The sequence below is a fragment of the Rhinoderma darwinii genome, chromosome 5 (genome assembly GCF_050947455.1).
Source record: "Rhinoderma darwinii isolate aRhiDar2 chromosome 5, aRhiDar2.hap1, whole genome shotgun sequence".
In the NCBI taxonomy this organism is placed as follows: Eukaryota; Metazoa; Chordata; class Amphibia; order Anura; family Rhinodermatidae; genus Rhinoderma; species Rhinoderma darwinii.
In genome coordinates, this window is record NC_134691.1 from 63,292,146 (window position 1) to 63,314,574 (window position 22,429).

The following is a 22,429-nucleotide window of genomic DNA, read 5'->3' on the forward strand; positions in this document are numbered from 1 at the left end:
GAAACCTTGCCAAACTCTGAATACATATGTGAGCTTAAAATGAGATCGTTTTTTTCAGTGTCCTATCCGTTTTTATTGCGGATAGCATATTGACCCATTCTATAGGGGCACACGTCTGTTTTTTTTTTTTTTTTTTCTGTGGATCCATGTGTCCGTTCCGCAACGTGTCCTCTTCTTGTCCTTATTTACTGTCCGCCCAACCATTCTATTTATGGGTCTGCAGAAAAACCAGACAACACAGAGAAGCCACTAGGGTCCATGTTTTGCGGTCCACAAAATGGAAAGAGTCATGCGCATGATTCCTTTTTAGGTCGAATGCAAATAATTCAATACTATTATTTTCTGGATACTATATCATAAGTAAATAAGATTTCTGTGTGTGCACCATATAAAAGTGTAATAACCAGGTACCATGTTACCCATTAACAAATATACACACTTACTACCATGTTATTTTGGTCTTGATAATTGTAATCTAAATTTGTGTTAATAGAGCTCCTAAAACCTGAAACTGTACCGGAGGGAGAAGATGCAGCTGCTACAGTGACAGACTCCTTATCAGAGGAGGAACAGGAACAGTTGAGAAGAGAGCTTGAGAAGGTAAGACTCTGAGATATGGGTGTATGTAGTAATGGGGAATCTATAGCAAAACCTTTGTTTGTCAGAATGAGCTATTGAGGTTGGAGTGACTGCTAGACACCTCCGTTTATCATGGGGCAAGGAGGGGAGCAACTGTGAAAATCTATTATCTACCCCCCCCCCCCCTCCTACACTCCACAGCAGATGTCAGTTGCTGGACTGCCACTAATAGGAATCTAAGGAGGTATTCACATGTCAATTGGTACCGGTAGTGTCTCGCATGACACAACCACGTGTTTTCCACGGTTTTGTGATTTATTTATTTTTTTGTTTTGTTTTCGCTTGTATAGTTTAAACACATGGACTCAAAATAATTTACCTCTCCAAAACGTGTGGCAAAAGAAACGTAGTGAGCATGGTTTTGGTTGTGCGGCACAATAGCAGTGCCATTCGCCATATGAGGATACACCCTAACGATGATGGATGGCTTGAAGGCGTTTTTCGATTTAATGTAAATAAAGCATTGTATGCCGAAAAGTTCTGCAACGTTCTAATTTTTTTGTATTTCAAGTTTTCATCGTCTTTAAAGAGGCTCTGTCACCAGATTCTAAGTGCCCTATCTTCTACCTAATGTGATCGGCGCTGTAATGTAGATAACAGTGGTTTTTATTTTGACAAACGATCATCTTTGAGCAAGTTAAGAGCAATTTTAGATTTATGCTAATTAGTTTCTTAATAACCAACTGGGCATGTTTTTTACTTTTTACCAACTGGGCGTTGTACAGAGGAGTGTATGACCAATCGGTGACCAATCGGTGACCAATCAGCGTCATACACTTCTCAATGTTCCAGCCCAGCTTCTTTCACTGCACAATCACACTGGGCTGGAACATTGAAGTGTATGACGCTGATTGGTCAGCGTCGTACACGCCTCTGTACAACGCCCAGTTGGTAAAAAGTAAAAACACGCCCAGTTGTCTATTAAGAAAGTCATTAGCATAAATCGATAATTGCTCATAACTTGCTCAAAAAGTTGTTGTTTTTTTTTTTTTTAGAAAAAACCCCACTGCAGTTATCTACATTACAGCGCCGATCACATTTAGGAGATAGGACACTTATAATGTGGTGACAGAGCCTCTTTAAGATCTGTATGCTGTCACGTATCGCATCTGGGAGTCTAGCTCGCGAAGCCTACAGTAAACAGGTTGCTACAATGTATCAGTTTGCACTTTTTTTTTTCTACGCTATCCGGCAGGAGGAAATTGTTGATTTGGCTCGCAGAGGGTTGCCTTGACTGAATACAATTGACTTGTAGCAAACTCTCAGCTGTGAGACATATTAGTTATCTACAAGTTTTCAGCCTTTGGATGTAAACCGGAATGTCTCCAGGAGAGAAAGATCTTAATGATGAGGAATGGGAATACAGTGTATTATTAGAAAGCTGCAGAACTTTTTGTTTATACAAAGATTTGGCTTTACTTTAAAAAACAAAAAACAAAAAAAAACCCTCTTTAGAAATAGCCTATGGTATTTGAACTTATCAGTAAAATGTAGAGACAAAATAAGGGCCTGTTCACATCAGCATTGGCTTTCCGTTCCGTCTGACATTTCCGTCGGGTGAACCCCGTAACGGAAAGTCAAACAAACTTCCACTTCCGTCACCATTGATATGAATGGTGACGGAAACATTCTGATGGTTTCCGTTCGTCACCATTCCAGCAGGTTTCTGTTAGTCGACTGCGCTATTTATTCAGTCGGAAAAATGGAAACCTGCCGAAATTGTGACAAACGGAAAACATCAGCAATGTTTCCGTCACCATTGATCTCCATTTGACTTTCCGTTGCGGGGTTCAACCGACGAAAACCTCATATGGGAACCCCGGAATGGAAAGCCCACGCTGATGTGAACAGGCCCTAACATGTGAAGCCCCCTTCTCCATATGATGTCCTCCTGACCACATTTGTCAGGCCTCATGCACACGACCGTATTTTTTCCCACCCGTAAATACTGGCGTAAATACGGGTCCGGTGTCACACGTATTCCACCCGTTTTGCACCAGTATTTACGAACCCGTGCCCGTAAATATGGGTCCGGTGTCACCCGTATTCCACCCGTATTTACGGGCACGTTTTTGGCGGCAAAATAGCACTGCACTAATCGGCAGCCCCTTCTCTCTATCAGTGCAGGATAGAGAGAAGGGACAGCCTTTTCTGTAATAAAAGTTAAAGAATTTCATACTTACCGGCCGTTGTCCTGGTGACGCGTCCCTCTCTTCACATCCAGCCCGACATCCCTGGATGACGCGGCAGTCCATGTGACCGCTGCAGCCTGTTATTGACCTGTGATTGGCTGCAGCGGTCACATGGCCTGAAACGTCATCCAGGACGTCGGGCCGGATGTCGAGAGGGACGCGTCACCAAGGCAACGGGCGGGAGACCGGACTGGAGGAAGCAGGAAGTTCTCGGTAAGTATGAACGTCTTTTATTTTTATTTTTTACATGTTTATACTGATCGGTAGTCACTGTCCAGGGTGCTGAAAGTTACTGCCGATCAGTTAACTCTTTCAGCTCCCTGGACAGTGACTATTTACTGACGTCGCTTAGCAACGCTGCCGTAATGACGGGTGCACACATGTAGCCACCCGTCATTACGAGAGCTCCATAGACTTCTATGGACTGTCCGTGCCGTTATTACGGCCTGAAATAGGACATGTTCTATCTTTTTCAACGGCACGGGCACCTTCCCGTGAGAAAACGGGAAGGCACCCGTCGCCAATAGACGTCTATGAGCCCGTTATTACGGGTCGTGATTACGACCCGTAATAACGGGAGTTTTTACGGTCGTGTGCATGAGGCCTCAATCTGTCGAGTGACATCACTTCCTGTCTCAGTGACCAATGAACATTGTGTGGTAACAAACGACAATTAGGGACCTGGGAGAGAACCGGACAGGGCGACTCCACCTATGAAACCAGAAGCAGTCATGGAAGATGGCTGTTAGTCCTGAGTTAAAGGGGTATACTCCTCTTAGACGTTTATGGCATATTTACAGGATATTTGAGTTACAGAAACTCCACTAGCTTGGCTGTTACCAGAATTTCCAGCCACCTCCTCGACTAATTCTCTGCGTGGATGCTGCGGACAGCGGCAGCACGGGGTTGAGGGACCCCCATTCGGTGATAGGCGAGACCCGCATCTATTGGAATGTATAAGATTGGAATACCCCTTTAAGTTGGGAGGACATGTGCTTGAGTTAAGGGAAGTAATGAAGAGGACTACAATAAAAGTGTTGGCGTGCATAGAGATTATATTAGGCTGATAAATCTGAGTATTAGTGAAAGAATTAGGCTCATTCTAAAACAATGATGGATAAGGAACCTCATCCAGACTCCTCCTGAGAGGAACATCTTATAGATGCCGTAAAGCAAAGAGCACTGTCGAGTGAGAGGGTCTTTAAATGTAAAGCGTTTAATGCTGCATTGTACGTTTCTTATGTTTTTTAGGTAGAAGAAGAGATACAAACACTCAGTCAAGTGCTAGCTGCAAAAGAGCGTTACCTAGCCGAAATCAAAAGGAAACTTGGAGTAACCCCATTGGCGGAGCTGAAGCAAAATATTTCTAAAGGATTGCAAGATGTGGCCTCCACCAATGTGTATGTTCAGTTCTTCACAATCCATTGATGATCCCATAGAACCTGTAGAAAATAAGTGCTAGGCCTTGAATTAGATGTGAATTCACTCTATATCACGAAGGCCAGGTTTACACTTTGCGCTATGGTGCCGTTCAGATACTTCCCGACCATAAAGAAAGAAAATGCTGCAAAATCTCAATCATTTTGTGCGGTGCTGTGGTTAAAAAAAAAAATAATAATGATTCTAGAAAACCTTTCTAGGACTACTTCTATGGAGAATCCGTTATGCCAGATTATATTTTTGGACTTATGAATCAGATTTCAGATCGAGCAAAAAAAGTCAACAGCAGCTTGTTAATGGTGTCCAGGTTAAAACATAAAATCTATTTAAAACCGCATTGCATACGCTAGATTTGACATTTACTTTATAGTCCGTGTTAGCCGGTCTCACTTTAAAAGTGTATTAACACATACCGGTTTTGTTGCCCTTTTTGACAAGATTTGCACAAAATTGTGACAAAACGTTGTCACAACTCGCGTGTGTGAATGAGGTCTAAAAGTATGTTTTTCCGTTTTTTGTTTTTTTTTTTGTTCTGTGGTTTCCATTCACTGCCGATGACGTAGTTTGATTTCACGGTTTTATTTATCAGATCAGTCTGTTTAATTTCCAGGCTGGCTGTCTCTTCAGCATTGAGTGACTGCAGTGATTGGTTAATAAGCTTGTGTTATTACAGTGTCATGAGCTGAAATCATTATTCGCCTGGAGCTGAGAAACCTCGCTGTACTGTACATCTGTCAGACTCCCTGTAATGATATGACTAGAAGCACATGGGGTTTATTTACTAACAAAGCACATCTAAGGTTGAAAGAGGGTTTTCATTTGTGCGCACGGGGGGGGGATTAGATGCGGATTTTCCACAACTGATTTCATTGCAGAAAATCTGTAGCATATTTAACAAATCTTATCCACACGTTGTGGATAAAATAAGCTGAAAAGAAGTGCGAAATTTGACTTGCGGTGCGAATTCTCAATCTACAGAATGTCGATGGCTCTTGTGAAAACGCTGCGCAATTTCCACACAAAATAAGATCGTAAATTCCGCTGTATTTATGCTGTGTGTGGGCATGCTCTAAAAATCAATTTAAAAAAACAAAACTGTGGGGTTTAAAAAATGCAATTTTTATATAGTGCCAGATCAATTCGCAATCTTGGAATATGATGCAATTGGGTAAAATGGCAAATTCAAGGCTAAGTTCAGACCTCATATGAAGAGGAAGTGGCGCTCCTCTAAGGTGATCTTATTTTGTGCATGGCATATACACTGTGAAAAGGTCTTCAATGTATTTGCTCACCTAGTGCAGTTGTGCTGTATTAGGCACAACACTTTTGACGGAATCAATAGCGTAGTAGACTACGGTATTCGTTCCGTCAAAACGACTGAACCCCTGGTTAACGGAGACAAACGGAAACTATTTGCACTGGATCCGTCACCATTTAAATCAAAATTTGAAACCTCTGGTTTCCGTTTGTCAGTCAGGGCTCCGTTCCGACAGAAAATTTTGTCGGAACGGAGCCCTGACGCAGATGTGAACGCAGCCGAAGACTGTTAATCAAGTTCTACATAAACATTTTTACAATAATATATACCACGGAGTAGCAATTTTCTTCTCTGTGCGACCTCACTGGAAATCTAAAAAGAGGAGATAGAGGAAAAAATCTACATAAAGGAAACCAATAAATAGAATAAATTGCCTGAGAGTCCCACGCAGACCTATTCCGTATTAAAGGGAACTTTATATAAAGACCTTTTAGGAACCAGGGAAGCCAGAACAGTAAATATAATCCCGATAAATACTGAGAGTGAAACGGACAATACAACAAATACCGTACAACTCTCAATAAGACATTACCTATCTTTTAATGAACACTTGCTAATTTAAAGATTTTATACACCGCACAGGTTTTTGTGATGTCAGAAAACACGCTCACTCCTCCCCGATTTAAAAAAAAAAAAGTGTAACTGCACATGGGTCCTACAGCATTTTATACAATAAAAAAACTGGGACAGACCAGCAAAAGGCAAACTATGTTTTTTGACCTGATGAAGGGACCAGTTCGGTCCTGAAACGCGTAGTCTGTAAAAATAAACTTCTGATAATCTACGTCTAATCAATACTTACCAGCCAGGCACTGTGCCCAGAACACTGCATGCGGTTTTCTCCTATTCTCTGAAGTATTTGCTGCGCGTTGGCGGTGCGGATGCCACACTTTAAATCTACAGCAATGTACAGTTCAGGGGGATGGGGTTTTCAGAACCCCATCCACAAGTAGAGGTTAAGATCTGTGTAGAATTGCAGGCATGCTGCAGATTTTCACAATATGTCAATTACCCTCCAATGTACGGGTTAAAATGTGCGGTGAATCTGCAAAAATCCACATAACTCATGCGGGTCTTACTGTGGTATTACTGCGGATTTCTTTCACTACCTGAATTCTATAGAGATCATTTGCATGATCGTCATAGGGGCTCCCTTTTTTTTAAATCCAAAATTAACGAGGTTTCCAACAAGAAGGAAGAATCCTTCCAATAGGAAATGTTTTAGAATTTTTTTTATTCCCTCTGCTGGGATCTGTATCTCTTTATGTTAAGGACCATTTACACTGGGCAATTATCGCTACAATTTGTTAGTTTCAATTGTACTTGCATAAAAACCATCATTATGGATATATTATACACGCCGGCCGGCACTCCTGCCGCAACAGTCAGAATCGTAGAAAACTTTGATCCCAACAGTTATCCCAAATCTGATCGCAGCGCTGTACAAGGGCCCCTCCTGGTATCCAGATTCACCAACTCCAGCATCATGATTTAGCCGGCATAGGATCTGACAAAAGTCCCCATGGCATTCTCTTGTAAAGACCTGTTAGAACATTTCAGTGCCATTCTAATGTATGCGTACCCCAAAACGGTACATGTAGAAACTATAACTTGTCCTCCTAAAAAAAAAAAAACAAGACCCCTTTTCAATGCAATATTAAGTTGGTTCCGGAATGCCAAAATGTAATATCGAAACATTTAGTGCGGTCCCGAAAACCAAAAATGGCTTTGTGCTAAAGGGATAAATTCTGTAACGTGTAAATCTGTGGATAACCGCTCATATCTCCTGGTGAGGTTGACAATACTCTAGTTTTGGGTCTGGACTCCTCCTGAGTGATCTCCGCAGTCCAGTTTTTGTGACTTACCAGGAAGATGGACAGTGGTCTAGAACTTGGAAGGAAACCTAGAACCATATGTGCTCAGAGTTCTCGTCCTGTGAATGATGTATTTCATCTTGATTATTTTCTGTCTTCTAGGTACAGGAAGACCTCAGAAACCCTGTCCCATGCCGGGCAGAAGGCCTCAGCTGCTATTTCCACAGTTGGATCAGTCATCACAAGAAAGTTGGAGGATGTAAAGTAAGTCATGCGGCAAATGTCCCAGACCCTATATATGTACTGTATAATAGGTTTAAACAAAGACGAGCATAAACCAAACCGCTTTCCATTTCCTCCCATCAACTGCTTGGCTGCCGTTTTCTTTTAGGGAGTTGATTAAATCAAGTATTTACGTTAAACATATTTTTTCATTTCGCTATCCACGCTACACAACCTCTGTCCATATTCCCATACATCATAGTGGGGGGGGGGGGAAATGTCCTGTTTCTCTCCCGAGTTCTGAAAACCGCAAAATTAGATATTGGGGCGGCCACTTTCCCCCTAAGCCATGCCCCCTTGTTGAGCGTATTGAAAAATGTGTCTAAAACCGTTAATAAATGTGGCACACCGCATGTACGCCAGAATTTAGTTTCAATTTGAGATAGAATTCTGGCGCCTTTTGAACAGTAAATCTGCCCTTTAATGATCTTCACAAGAATGGAAAACTGTCAGTGAAAAGGAACATGGGATCATAGACGGCATTGTGATATGAATAATAAAAATGACACAAAACAATATAATTTGGATAAATAAGGCCGCGGTATTTATTAAGGGGTTACCATACATTTAAATATTTCAATAAATAAATTAATAAATAATAAAAACAAATGACCGTAACAAGGCTTAGTTGGATGCCAAATTTAAACTGAACAATCAAAGACCTTGTCCACCCATATTTTATTGGGCGACAACTCCACTAAGGAATACCGCGACTTCAGGGATGGAGGGCGGGCGCCGTTCAAAGCTGCTTCGGACGTTCCAGCACTGGAATAAATAGAGACAGAAGATTTCCGCTAACACACCGCTGGCCAATCAGCTGGATCCACAACTTCCTTCCAGATGTTTCCAACACATTCCAGAACCTGCTCGTGACGACACAGCTGACCTTCAAGTGAACTCAAAAAGCGAAGTACCAACCCCCCCATATAGAAGGGGAGAACATTTATAACTATGAGGGAAAAATTCAATACACTGGCGACAAGATCCCATGTGTCCCTGTTACTAAGGGAACCCTGGCCTTTCATTCTTGTTGAAGGGATGTTCCTGGGATTATTATTTTTTTTAATTTACCCCTCTTATTCATGAAAACAATGATATACAGATGTTTGGGTTGAGGTGTGGCTAAAACGGCAAAAAAAAAACAAAACAACGTTTTTACAGCGATTTGGTGCATTTTTCGATGCAGTTGAGGTAAAAAAAAAACGCAACCTCAACGAAAAACACATCGAATCGTGGTAAAAATGTACTTCTCTTAAATATCTTCTCCCTCTCTCTGGCACCCATAGAGCTGTCAGTATGGAACATGGTCGCAGCGAGGACACCCTTTTCTGTGCAATTTACTGTACCGGTTTCCCATACCCACTGATTGGGAGGGACGGGTGAGACCATGTACAGGCTTGAGCGGTGCCAGAGTAATTGAAAAGCCCTTCCTTATAAAAGAGGGCTAAATATAAAAAAAATACCTCTCTACTGTTTTCAGCCTTTGAATTTTAAAGACTTAAAGGTGTTTTCCAGTCCCTAAAAAATGTACGGCCTATCTTCAGGATAGGCCATCAATATGTGATTGGTTGGGGTCGGACTCCCGGCACCCCCGCCGATCAGCTGTTTTAAAGGGGCCACAGCGCTCGTACAAGCGCTGCTTTCCCTTCATTTCTACTTGCTCACTGTGAATAGTCGACCCGCTTGTAGAGGTGGTTCACAGTATTGCAGCCTTCTCATTAAGTTCAATGGGAGAAGGCTATTATACTGTGAACCACCTCTACAAGCGGGTCGACGATTCACTGTGAGAAAGTATAAACGAAGAGGAAGCAGCACTCCAACACTGCTGCCCCTTCAAAACAGCTGATCGGCGGGGGTGCTGAGATTTGGACCCGTCACATATTGATGACCTATTCTGAGGACAGGCCATCATTTTTTTTAGGGAATGGAAAACCCCTTTAATAACAAGTTTGCTACAATTGTATTCAGTCTAGACAATCTAACAGTCTGACTAGGCTCGCCGAAATCCATATAAAATCTGACACGTGTGAACGGGGCCATAGAGGATTTGTGCTGCTAATCTAGCTATCTCATGCAGGGGTGTTTACATTCGATTCAATACTATCCACCTCCGCTGTGGGAAGGATTTCAGCCTCTGATAAATCTGCCCCCATTCTGGTTTACATTCAATGTGTCTGCCAGTTTTCTGGTGTAACAACATTGAAAATATATATCTTATTCAGGCCCAACACTTTTTTTTTTTATGAGGTCTTTGCGCCCCTTTTCCTGACACGTGTTTTTATGACACTGCATTGGGGGGGGGGGGGGAGTGCGTTAATATTAACTCTTTCCGATTTTGTGTTTATTCACTAACCACAAACTGATCACAAAAATGGTAATGAATTGAAACGCAAAGTATATTCTAAAGTTACATTTTATTTATATACAACTAGAAAAATCTTTTTTAAATCTCCATTCCTTAGTAAGCTCTAAATTAAAAAAAATGCTCCATACATTAAAAAATAAATTCCTAATTTCTACTGCTCTTCTCTCCAGACTACAGGATGTCTAAATAAATATGGTTTACAATGTTCTAAGACATTGGGGCAACCAGAGCAGTTCTGAAGAGTGTTCCATGTAAGGCTATGTTCACATCTGTTTTTTTTTTCCTTCCGTTGGAAGTATACGTCGGAAGGAGTCCCTATGTGTACCCCCGACGGAAGGCATCGACTTATCCCACTGGATAGTCGAACAGTGGGATATATTGCCGGATCTCCCCAGGTACAGTGCTACTTTGCGCTGAGCCCGGTGAAATCTCTGACATAACGCCATTGTCCATATACAAACAGTGAAGGCTTTGAGATGCCGGAATCTCCGGCTAGAGCGTCAACACTCTCTGGCCAGGGACTCCGCTCCTGGGTGAGCCACTGACGTCACTGACATACTGTACTGTCCCATATATGGACAGTGATGTCAGGGGCTTTAAACTACATAGTTCCCGGCCAGAGCACCGGAAGTACTCTGGCCGGGGACTCCATGACGGGAGGAGCCCCTGACGTCCCTGTCCATATATGGAACATATATGTGGAATATATGCTTACTTTGCCTACTATATACAATCTGTTGTGGCCATTCCATGTTTTCATGTCCCATCCCTAGTTCATGAGACTACTTATTGGAATTGCGACCTGCGACCAGAGCAGATGTAAGCATTTACAAAGACCACTCATTGATTGGTACATTAAAATTATCTAACAATCGGAATAGACGTGGATAAAATGGAGATTTCAGATGTAGAATTTCAGATAATTGCAGTAGATAAATTTAAAGGGAATGTTCAGTCTTATGTAAATAAAGTTTAATCATTGTATAATGAAAAATTAAACAGCTTTCCAATGGGTTTCCGTTTCGAACGATGTTCAATAACTCTGCTTGCTGTTAATGATTATAAAATTAAGAGGTATTGCATCTTAGCCCTTTCAAGTGAACGAGCCGAGAGTATACACGGATGGCATATCCTTTTTAGATGTTAACGTACTGTCCTAGACTTGTTCATACATGTATGGTCTGTTGTGCAGCATTGTACTACTGATTATTACTTTTGTTCCCATCCATGGTCCATATTTTTTACAACAAGTGTTCTCTCTAAGGCCTGGTTAACATCTGCGTTGGTGTTTCCATTGTTCTGCTCTGTCAGAGGAGCAGAACGAAAATACCAGAAGAGCCGCTTCCTTTGAATGTTGGAAACCAGCGACACCCAACGGAACCCATTGACTTTATTGGGTTCCGTCAGGTGTCTGTAAGTCTCTGGTTTTAGTGGAAACCATAGACAAGCAGATGTGAACAGGCCCTTATATAAATTCTAAGTTCTAATTATGAAGGAGGTTGGGATGTTTTACATATTGTACTTGATTAGTTTACTTATTTGCTAACTTATAAAGGCAATTTAAAATACTATTGTTGCATATAATGGCCTTCTTGACCTTTCTTATACATTATGATCTGTATCTTTTGTATTTAATGTTGTGATGTATGTAGCTGTAGTGTCTTTGAATAATTTTTTGCTGTTTTTTTGTTTTTTCTTTAATGCTGCCACTTAGTATACGTTCTATACAGCATTCAATTAGTATGCCTGCTATGAGGTAAAGTATTTTGCAGTAAGGTTAATTATATGTGCATGCCTAATGTGCCAGAGTAATTGTCAAAGGTAGGGCCTGTTCACACCACTGTTGCCCTTCCATTGAGGTGTTCCGTCGGACGTTTCCGTCGGGTTAACCACCAACGGAAAGTCAAACGGAAACCTAAGCTTCTGTTTGCATAACTATTGATATCAATGGTGACGGAAACGTTGCTAAAGGTTTCCGTTTGTCACGGTTGTGACAGGGTTCCGTTGTTTTGAATGGAATCCATATTTGATTGCGCTATTCCGTCAAACTTCGGAACCCTGTCACAACGGTGACAAACGGAAACCTTTAGCAACGTTTCCGTCACCATTGATATCAATGGTGATGCAAATGGAAGCTCAGGTTTTCGTTGAGGGGTTAAGCAGACTGAAACCTCTGACGAAACCCCTCAACGGAAGGGCAACGGTGATGCGAACACAGCCGTAATCTGTCACCTAACGGGCCCTTATTGTTAGGAGTATGTGTGTGGTGCCCTAACGAGCACAAGTCCTAGACTTAATCACCAAATGGCCCTCTGATGGGAGGAGGGTGGTGCTTTAGTTGCTACACCATGTCCTAATTAAACGGACCTGCTTCTCTTCTGAATCTGGTTGGCCTGTCTTGCTTAATTAGCATACAGTGAGGCAACTCAATTGCCCCCCCCCCTCAATTGGAGGGTCGAGAGGGGCTTCAGTACCTACGAACATGCACTTGTTACTGTGAAGTGCCTGGTGTAAAGACTAGACATTCCAGACTGCAAATCACCAGAAGAAACTCTGTGCGGACAATGAGCCAGTAAGGAGTGCTGAAGATTTCAGTTCTGAAGCTTGCAAAATTATGAATGCAGCTCTGGACTAAATGACAGGCTGTAGCTCAGGATTGGTACTAGATAAGTAATGCAATATGTAGATTAATTCTATTTGTATACTGTACTATGGCGTTCAAATTACAAAGGTTCATTCCAGATAGAGACAAGCTTCTAATTTTTACTGTCCTTACGAGTTACACTGCCATTTTTTTGTCAATTTCCCAAACCGTCTAGGCCCAAAATCCACACCACAATGTTTTTCTTGTTTTAATAATTCGCCATATGGGTTTCCGGCAGACAGATATTTGGTACTCGTGCGTAATCATATGCATTTGCAGCCCCCTCAATCTCGCAAATAAAGCTGTATTCCAACATGCCATTCATTTTATTAATATCACCGCTTTTTATGGAGATTGTAAATTGATTATTTGCTAACTGGAATGGATTTGAGCGTGGTGTGGGCATCAGGTAGTAAGGAGCCCTTCTTCCTTTCTGCCGATCTCAATCATGATGCACTTTTTTTTTTTTAAACCGGTTTTATTACTTACGAAGCAACTTTATATAGCACTATAAGATCCACCAGGCGATAGGATGCGCCATACAACGGGAAAACTGAAAAAAAAAGCCATCGTGCATATGCTGTAAAGTAGTGGCGTTTGTTACATGTATATGTGCCACCTTTAGTGCATATATTCTCTTATCAACCATCATGCCCATGAAATTCCCCCCATAGTGGCCACATAATACCCAACATACTGCATATATAATACTAATCCTAATGCACGCATTATTAGTCATATAGAATGTATTCAGAAAGTCTTCAGACCCCTTAATTTTTTCACATTTTGTTATGTTGAGGCCTTGTGCTAAAATAAAAAAAAAAAGTTTTTCCCCATCATTCTGCACTCAATACCCCATAATGACAAAGTGAAAACAGAATGTTAGTTCTTTGCTAATTTATTGAAAAAGAAAAACTAAAATATTGCATTGACCTAAGTATTCAGACCCTTTACTTCGTACTTAGTTCCCGCACCTTTGGCAGTGATAACAGCCTCCAGTCTTCCTGGGTATGATGCCACAAGGTTTGCACACTTGGATTTGGGGATTTTCTGCCATTCTTCTCTGCAGATCCTCTCCAGCTCTGTCAGGTTGGATGGGGACTGTCGGACAGCCATTTTCAGGTCTCTCTAGAGATATTGGGTTCAAGTCAAGGCTCTGGCTGGGGCCACTCAAGGACATTCACAGAATTGTCCCTATGGCGCTCCTGTGTTGTCTTGGCTGTGTGCTTAGGGTCATTGTCTTGTTGGAAGGTGAACCTTCGGCCCAGTCTGCTGTCAAGAGGACTCAGGATCAGGTTTTCTTTAAGAATATCTTTGTACTTTGCTCCATTCACCTTTCCCTCAACCCTAAACCAGTCTCCCTGTCCCAAACACTGAAAAACACCCCCACAGCATGACGCTGCCACCCCCATGCTTCACTGTAGAGATGGTATTGGGCAGGTGATGAGCAGTACCTTGTTTCCTCCAGACATGATGCTTAGAATTCAGGCCAAAAAGTTCAATCTTCGTATTATCAGACCACAGAATCTTGTTTCTCACAGTCTGAGACACATTAGGTGCTTTTTTGCAAACTCCAGGCGGTCTTTCGTGTGTATTTTACTGAGGAGAGGCTTCTTTCTGGCCACTCTGCCATAAAGCCCAGATTGGTGGAGCGCTGCAGTGATGGTTGACCTTCTGGAAGTTTCTCCCATCTGCACACAGGATTTTTGGAGCTCACTTAGTGACCATTGGGTCATCTCTCTCTTACCAAGGCCCTTCTCCACGATTACTTAAGTTTGGTGGGGCAGCCAGCTCTAGGAAGAGTCCTAGTTGTTCCAAACTTCTTCCATTTAAGAATTATGGAGGCCACTGTGCTCTTGTGAACTTACAGTGCAGCAGAATTATTTTTTTTGTACCCTTGTTCAGATCAGAGCCTCCACACAATCCTGTCTCTGAGCACTACAGGCAGTTCTTTCCTCCTCGTGGCTTGGTTTTTGCTCTGATATGCGTTGTTGGCTTATGTAGACAGGGATGTGTCTTTCCAAAGCCTGTCTAATCAATAGAATTTACCACAGATGGACTCCAATTAAGGTGCAGAAACATTTCAGAGATCATCTAGAGAAATGTGAGGCCCCCAGAGATAAATTTAAAGTGTTCTAGTAAAGCAGCGTCCGAATACTTATGTCCATGAGAAATTAGAGTTTTTAGTTTGTAATAAATTTGCAAAACTTTCTACATTTCTGTTTTTCACTGTCATTATACGGCTACTGAGTGCAGAATGATGGGGAAAATGTTAATGTGAAAAAAGTGAAAGGGTCTGAAGACTTTCCGAATGCACTGTATAATACCAGAAGTGGGACAGGCATGTTACCAGTCATAATGAAAATAGAATTACCGCTCATTTTATGCCAACTGCAGGAAGTTCTAGAAGATTTCTGATGTCTAGACAGTGATTTGTCTTGCTGTTGGCACTAATTGTCACCAACGTCTCAGAAGAAGCCATATCCCCATGACATGGTGACAAGCAGCCAGCAAAGCTGGAGAGCAAGTTTATCTGGAAGTGAAGTGGAAAGCAATCCACTTCACCATTATCTATAAAGTGTACCCACAGCACACCAATAGTTAAAGTATAAATGGATGCCTGCTTATACCCCCTTACCACTCTGGGCTATTGGGCATTGCATGAATGCCCGAGTGGTTGGTCCAGCCCTGTTTGCTGCATACACAAAGGTTCTGATAACAGGCGCTTGAATTGCTGTTTTGTGCACTTGGATGATCGTTGTTGCTAACAGAACTTCTCTTACTATTAAAGACTAGTACATGGTCGAATAGGGGCTCACGGAAAAGGTACCAACTACAACCCATTGCAGGTTTGCCACACTTTTGGTTCTAGTAATTTTACATACACTCCAAACAATGCCACGTGGCATGTGACATTGCCTCGCCATGAAGCGGAAGGGATCTCTGGTTTTGTGTGCCAACACTGGGCAACACTTCACTAATTGCACTGAATAATATATTACATGTAACGTTTGTAAGTTTTTTTTGTTTTTTTTCTCTCCTAGGAATTCATCCACTTTCAAGTCTTTTGAAGAAAGGGTGGAAAACCTTAAGGTCTGAGATTCTTTTGTCTATATGTAATATATAGTATATGTAGATAATATTTTAACATTTTGTTAAACTCGATCATGACCAAGGATTTCTGCTTCCCCATGAGTGACCACCTCTATAGGCACCACAACGTCCTTTACCCACAGGCACTGGTATTAGGGGAACGCTTGTTTGCGTTTAAGAAACTACAACGGATTCTACATTTGCTCCTACTTATGGTACAGATCATGCATCGTAAAGGAGAATTTTTTTATATTCTTGCACGAAAAAAAAAAAGATTAAATTGGTTTAGGTGCATTATTTAGGTCAGCGGTCTGTTATTTGTGGGATCCCTGCTCAAGGAAAGGTAACATTTTCCTGAAAAAAAAACAAAAAACGAACGAGTTTTTTTTTTTTGGGCATTTTTTCAATCCGTTCTGCACAAGACACATTGTAGGAAGTAGAAAAGTAACGAGGCACATAGCAAAATCCTATTTATAATTGCATGACGGAGCTTTTCCCCTTAGGCTGGGTTCACACCTGCGTTGGGTATTTCTGTTCTGCTTGTTAGAAAAGCAGAACAAGAGAATAACCGGAAGCGCCAGTTCTGTTTCACCACAGACGCCACCGGCTTTCTGTCGGGGTGTCTGGTTTAACTGGAAACAATTTCACAGCATGTTGCGCTATTGTTTCCGGTAATCTCAGCCGGATCTCCCACGGAGGCCCCTAAAGAAGCCTTTTGTACAGATGTGAACGAGGCCGTACTCGGGCATAAAATAAATATTTGCATACAGCGAGCAGGGTAACAAGTAGGTTTAATCTACTAAAAGGGCAAGAGTAGAGCAAGTTAGTGGGGCTAAGAAGGATATAGAAAGGAGGGGAAAGAAAAAAAAAAGAATATATATATATATCTATATTTGTATACAATTTCATAAAGAGCTGTTCCAATGAGCTTCCAAGAATCTATGCATCAGAGAAAATGTTTCTTTTGTTGCAGTCAAAAGTTGGCGGCACCAAACAACCAGCCGGAGATTTTGGAGAGGTATTAAATTCTGCAGCCAATGCCAGTGCCACTGAAGACCTCACGGAAAAGGACCTTGAAGACCAGTGATCACCATTGTATTCAGCCAAATCTGAAAGATGCTGCAGGGTCATTGAAGCATACCCAGAGCGCCCTCTTGTGTTCTCCAAAAACGTGTTCTGTGTTTCCAGTCCCTTTCGCTTTTTTTGTGTCTTATGTTTTTGTGTCTAATATTTTTGATGTTTATCTCTCACTTTTCAGTCCAGCAGTCATTTAGTAGCTGAATTTAGCAGTCAGCCGGACAGTTCATTTAAACCAGTGACATCACTGCAGCCGCCAGCGCTCCAAGTGACAGGTGCTCTTAGTGACCTCTATGCATATATTTGTGCTAGAAGCCTTGAAAGAACAGTCATCCAAATGTTTGGTGGGTGGGAAGAGAGGGATTTTTTTATGCTAAATGTTACAATGCTCCTTTACTACTGCCAACATTTTTGTTACACACTGGATTCTTCATTTACTGTGTAGACACTGGTAAAACCTGAAATAAATGTGCGCCAGAACGATTGCACGTATTCTGTATCACGTCAGCCTGGTGATTTTGCTTTGTGTTGTGTTATTTCTCACACCGCCTTATGACTTTGATTCACAATTCGCATTTCTAGTACTGCTGTATAGGAGGAAAATAAACAGGTTTTCGATTAAACATTTTCCATGTTTGGTTCTGCTTCTTTTTAATGACTGCTGTAAATAAAGCTTAGTCGTTGAATAATGAACTGTTCTCCAATCTTCTAACAATTTATGTATTCCTCACTGTTTTCAAGATCTCTGTTGGCTGTCAATGGATGAACCCATTTTTGGGTACATCCAGAAGCTGAAAACCTAGTCACTAGAAACGACCTCTCAGCTGTGAGAGAGTCGATCTACTAGGTCCTAGTTAATTTAACTTTGAAAGTTTGCAACAATGTTTTAATGCAAATATAAGAGACTCGAGAGATTTGTTCTGGGGTTTGCTTGGGACCCCGACTATGTAAGCCAAATTGGAGAGCCACGAACAAGGAACATTTGAATCGCCAGCATGTTATACTACATTTACCCTGCAGGAAACATACATAGCCAGCAGCAGCTCCCCCCCCCCCCCTCTATAATCACCGCTGATCACCAGGTGTTTCTAAAGGAGACCCCCCTTAATGGATTTATTTGATTGACATGTGTCTTTTTTCAGCCGTACTAACTATGTAACTATGTAATATCCAGTGTAATCAATAATTTATTTCTCAGTAAAGTATTAGGTCTAAGGGTTTTCAGCCTCTGGATGTAAACAAGATTGTTCTATTCACTGACAACAAGCGGGGACCATGAAAATGGTAAAGCATTGGAACACAAAGTATATTGGAAAGTTGCAGAACTTTTCATTATACAGTGATTAAGCATTCTTTACATAAACCTGGATAAAATCTTTCATGCTTTAAATTATGCCTTCGCTTCCAGTATATGTCCAATGGCTTGTCTAATAGGATAATCTAGATACACTACATTTCGTGTACTAATTCTATACGTTTAGCATACAAACTAGAATCTCTTCTAGAATCCAAAAATATCATCATCACAAGCAATCTAACTTGCGTAACTTGTATTATGTCTGGATCTGTCCCCTCTCCTGACATGTCTATTTTAGTTCGTAATTGTATTCCTCATGAAATAACCATTCTGATGCATCTTTTCTCAGAACTCTGTTGTACCGTTCCTCTGTTATTCCTCTTAGAAAGGCATGGATAAATTGACAATTGTGTGTTACCAGTTGGGGGTGTGTCCCTAAACTATCTGACATTGCCCAATCCGTACTGACAGACTGTTAGGGACACGCCCCTTTGACAAGAGAGATGGTAACACCCACTTGTCAAGTTATTCATACATTTCTAGGAGGAATAACAGAGGAATCGCACAATGTAGAGTGCTAAGTAAATATTTTGCAGAATTGTTACTTCGTGGGTAATACAATTATTTACTAAAATAGACGTGAGGTGACCGGTCCCTTTTTTTAAATAAAGGCATTCAAAACCATTTCTAAATTGATATAATGAATTAACTATTAGAACATAAAATTGCAGAGCGTTACAGCGGTCTACATATCTCACCTACATTAAGGCTGGTTACACATTGGACAGAAAACACGCCATGGATTACAGTCCCAGCCATGTGGATGAGATTTGAACAAATCTCATCCACATGCTGCTGAACATTTTTAGGATGGAGATCATTTCATACTGTTTGTATCCAAGAGAGTAATTGTGCTGGCATGGCCACCTTTATGATGAAAACGAAGAATTGGGCAACACCGGATCTGTGGAGGTCTGACAGCTTGGGCCCCTACCATATTAAGAATGGGGGTGACCGATCTCTATATGACATTTGAAGGCGTTCTATAGGTTGGCCGTTTCCATCTCCCTCAAGACATATAAATCCCAGATTATTATTGAGAAGTTCCAAAATAAAGATTCCATTTTCCTTTTTTTTTTTTATTACCCAGGTTTTAAAAATATCTCCTTACTGTAAGGGGGGATTCACACGAGCGTGATTTTCGTGCGTGCAGGCCGCGTTTTTTCGCGTGCCACGCACAGCCCTATAGAAGTCAATGGGGCAGTTCAAACAGTGTGTGATTTTTGCGTAGTGTTTGTTCGCTGCGTACAAAACGCGACAGGTTCAATATCTCCGCGTATTTCGCGCATCACGCACCCATTGAAGTCAATGGGTGCGTGAAAACCACGCAGGTCGCATGGAAGCACTTCCGTGCGAACCGACTGAAACCGCGCACCAGCCGTGAAAAGGATGAATGTAAACAAAAGCACCACGTGCTTTTCTGTTTCCAAAGATCCAAACGGAGTGTCTTTGAGATGAGCGAACCCGGACAACCGAACCGAACTTCACCGGGTTCGGCCGAACTCGGCCCAAAAATTTCCGGTACGCGACGTCAGGAGACTGTCCAGGAAAGAGTTAAACTGTTTCAGCACCATGGACAGTGACTTCCGATCCCAATATACATGAACCTGTAAAAAAAAAAAAACAAAGTTCTGACTTACCGATAACTCCTGGCTTCTTCCTCCAGTCTGACCTCCCGGGATGACAATTTAGTCCAAGTGACAGCTCCAGCCAATCACAAACCAAGCACAGGCTGCAGCGGACACATGGACTGCCGCGTCATCCAGGGAGGTGGGGCCCGATGTCAAGAGAGGCGCGTCACCAAGGACGCGTCACCAAGGCAACGGCCGAGAGGGAAGTTCTCGGTAAGTACGAACTTTTTTTTTTTTTTTTAACAGGTTTCTCGATATTGTGTTCGGCATTCACTGTCGAGGGTGCTGAAAGAGTTACTGCCGATCAGTTAGCTCTTTCAGCACCTTGGACAGTGACGGGCGTCGACTAGCCTCATCTCTATGATGGCGGCTGCGCGAAAATAACGTAGCCGCGCATCATACACGGATGACACACGCAGCTGTCAAGTGGTTTTTGCTCGCGCAAAACGCCGCGTTGTTTGCGCACGCAAAAACGCAACGTTCGTCTGAATCTGCCCTAAAACATGTTACGATGATATGGTATTTTGATACCACAGTTGTAGAAAATATTTATAGGCTAGTATTCTGTCGACTCTATTTTATTCTCTTCAGTCGAGTACTCACTGGGCCAGCAAAGTAGTGTTGGGACTGGTGTCACTTGGGTCCACGAAAGGAAACTATTCTGAGTCCACCTTCCATCCATACAGAACATGTGCACGTTAACTGAATATTTAGTCATTTAAAGTGATCAAATTCTTTTGTGATTCCACCCATAAAAATTGTCCTAAAGCAGCAAGGGATTGGCTCCAAATAAAGTATTGATTAAGGTTGTCTTCTGCTGGAATTTGGGGCCCATTATGGTGTCAGAGTTTGAGCCCAATGGTGGATTCGCTAATATTTTTGTTGGGTGAGGATTACAGTAAAGATAATTGATATTCAGAATATAACTGATAAAGTCTGGTCTGTGTGGTGCCTTAAGTTGTGGTAATGCCTAATATTTTTGGTGGTTTTGGGATGGCTCTGGGGTAAGGGGAGGTAGTTTAAGGCCAGTAATTGTACCTATAATTTAAATTATAGTAAAATTATTTTTTTTAAATTTTTTTTAAAGAGCTCTGCTTAAAGGGATTGTCCACTACCGGACAACTGATGACCCATCAGTATATCATCGGTGCGGGTCCGGGACCACGCACCGATCAGCTTCTCTGGCTGCCTCCGGGCACCGAACAGCCATGCCGGAAGCGGATGGCACCTGCCACGGAATAGCGTCCGAGCTACAGTACTGCAGCTCTGCTCCTGTTCAAGTGAATGAGAGAAGAGCTGCAGTTCTGCAGCACAGCTGCTTAGCTATGTATGGAGTCCACTGCTTCCGGCTCCGTACATTGCATACTGTGCAATGTCATCTGGTGCCCGCAGGCAGCTGAAGCAACTGATCGGTACGGGGGTCTGGGTTTCGGACCCGCACCGATGATATACTTCTGACCTATCCGGTGTCCGGTAGTGGACAACCCCTTTTAACTTCAAACCCTTAGTTACATGATAATCTGTTTGCCTGGTACCACCCCTAGGGGGAGCTCACTGCATAAGAATTCATACAGCTCCCATTAAACCTTATAATAAATCTTTATGCTGTGAGCTCCCTCTAGTGGCTGCAGAATACATTTAAACATTTAACTTTTTATGGATGGCTCAGAGGGAGGTTTCTCTTCAAACAAAAAGCTTCTCTATATTACATTGTAATTATACATACAGTAAAACCTGTCTCATTGCCATAAGACAATATTTTCTTCTCTATATATTTAAAAAAAAAACACTTCTAGTGTAAAGAAGTGTAATAGGACAATGAATTAATAAGCCTAGGTAACCATATTACAGTTAAGATAAGGTTGGAGCTGTTGAAAGCGACCCATAAACGATAGGGGACAGATGTGGTTTTAGATGAGCTTAAGTGTCACTGCAGTTACACTGGTTACCTGGAGTAATTGCATTGACAAGAATAAGGGTCTTGTATATGTAGAAGCGCACCAGCAGTTCTGCACTTTGTGGAGATAACAGGCCCACAGTTATCGCGTAGATGCTGTGGGGCACAATTCAAAGTTAGTGCCTCTTTTTCCAACATCTAGGACATTTTCATATTTGTTGGAAAAAAAATGGGGTTTGACTTTGAAGCTGCCATCTGTGTGCCTGATTCAGGTGTCTGTAGTGTACATTCGGCGTGTACGCCAAGAAATCCCACGGTGAATATGCCGAATGTATATATGGGGTATACACAGACATACTTTTTTTTTTAACTATCGAAAAGCATAGCTGGCTAGGTTTTTCAGTGCAGAGGAATCACGCAAAGAAATGTATGCTGCACTGCAAGGGGAATGTATGCCACTGCATGGTATACAGTGGCATATCTTCTGGCTTTACATTGGTCGCATACGCCTGGAAATTTCCCCAGCACGTGAGCCGAACTTAAAGCAACAGTATGTGAACAGAGCCTTAAAAAATGTTTTTCGACATTTTGTAGTGCAGAAAAGTGGTTGCGAATTGCAGTGGGTACAACCTGATGTAGTTAAAAACTATGTACACCTTCGAAAGTGCTTTTTTAAAAAA

The 22,429-nt window shown here is 41.9% G+C and overlaps 1 protein-coding gene across 3 annotated transcripts in view; it reads left to right on the top strand.

Annotated features, from left to right (window-relative positions):
• The window catches only part of TPD52 (tumor protein D52), a 90,269-nt gene extending 72,778 nt beyond the window's left edge, over positions 1 to 17,491 (top strand). For 2 of the 3 annotated variants that reach the window (XM_075826088.1, XM_075826086.1), the window contains exons 2-7: positions 494 to 600; positions 4,083 to 4,231; positions 7,566 to 7,667; positions 11,765 to 11,806; positions 15,739 to 15,787; positions 16,761 to 17,491. In XM_075826088.1, coding sequence (XP_075682203.1) covers positions 494 to 600; positions 4,083 to 4,231; positions 7,566 to 7,667; positions 11,765 to 11,806; positions 15,739 to 15,787; positions 16,761 to 16,874 — 563 coding nt within the window. In that variant the 3' untranslated portion in view covers positions 16,875 to 17,491. The remainder of the gene's footprint in view (positions 1 to 493; positions 601 to 4,082; positions 4,232 to 7,565; positions 7,668 to 11,764; positions 11,807 to 15,738; positions 15,788 to 16,760) is intronic. The other variant, XM_075826087.1, reaches the window with a different exon arrangement.
• Positions 17,492 to 22,429: the final 4,938 nt, after the last annotated feature.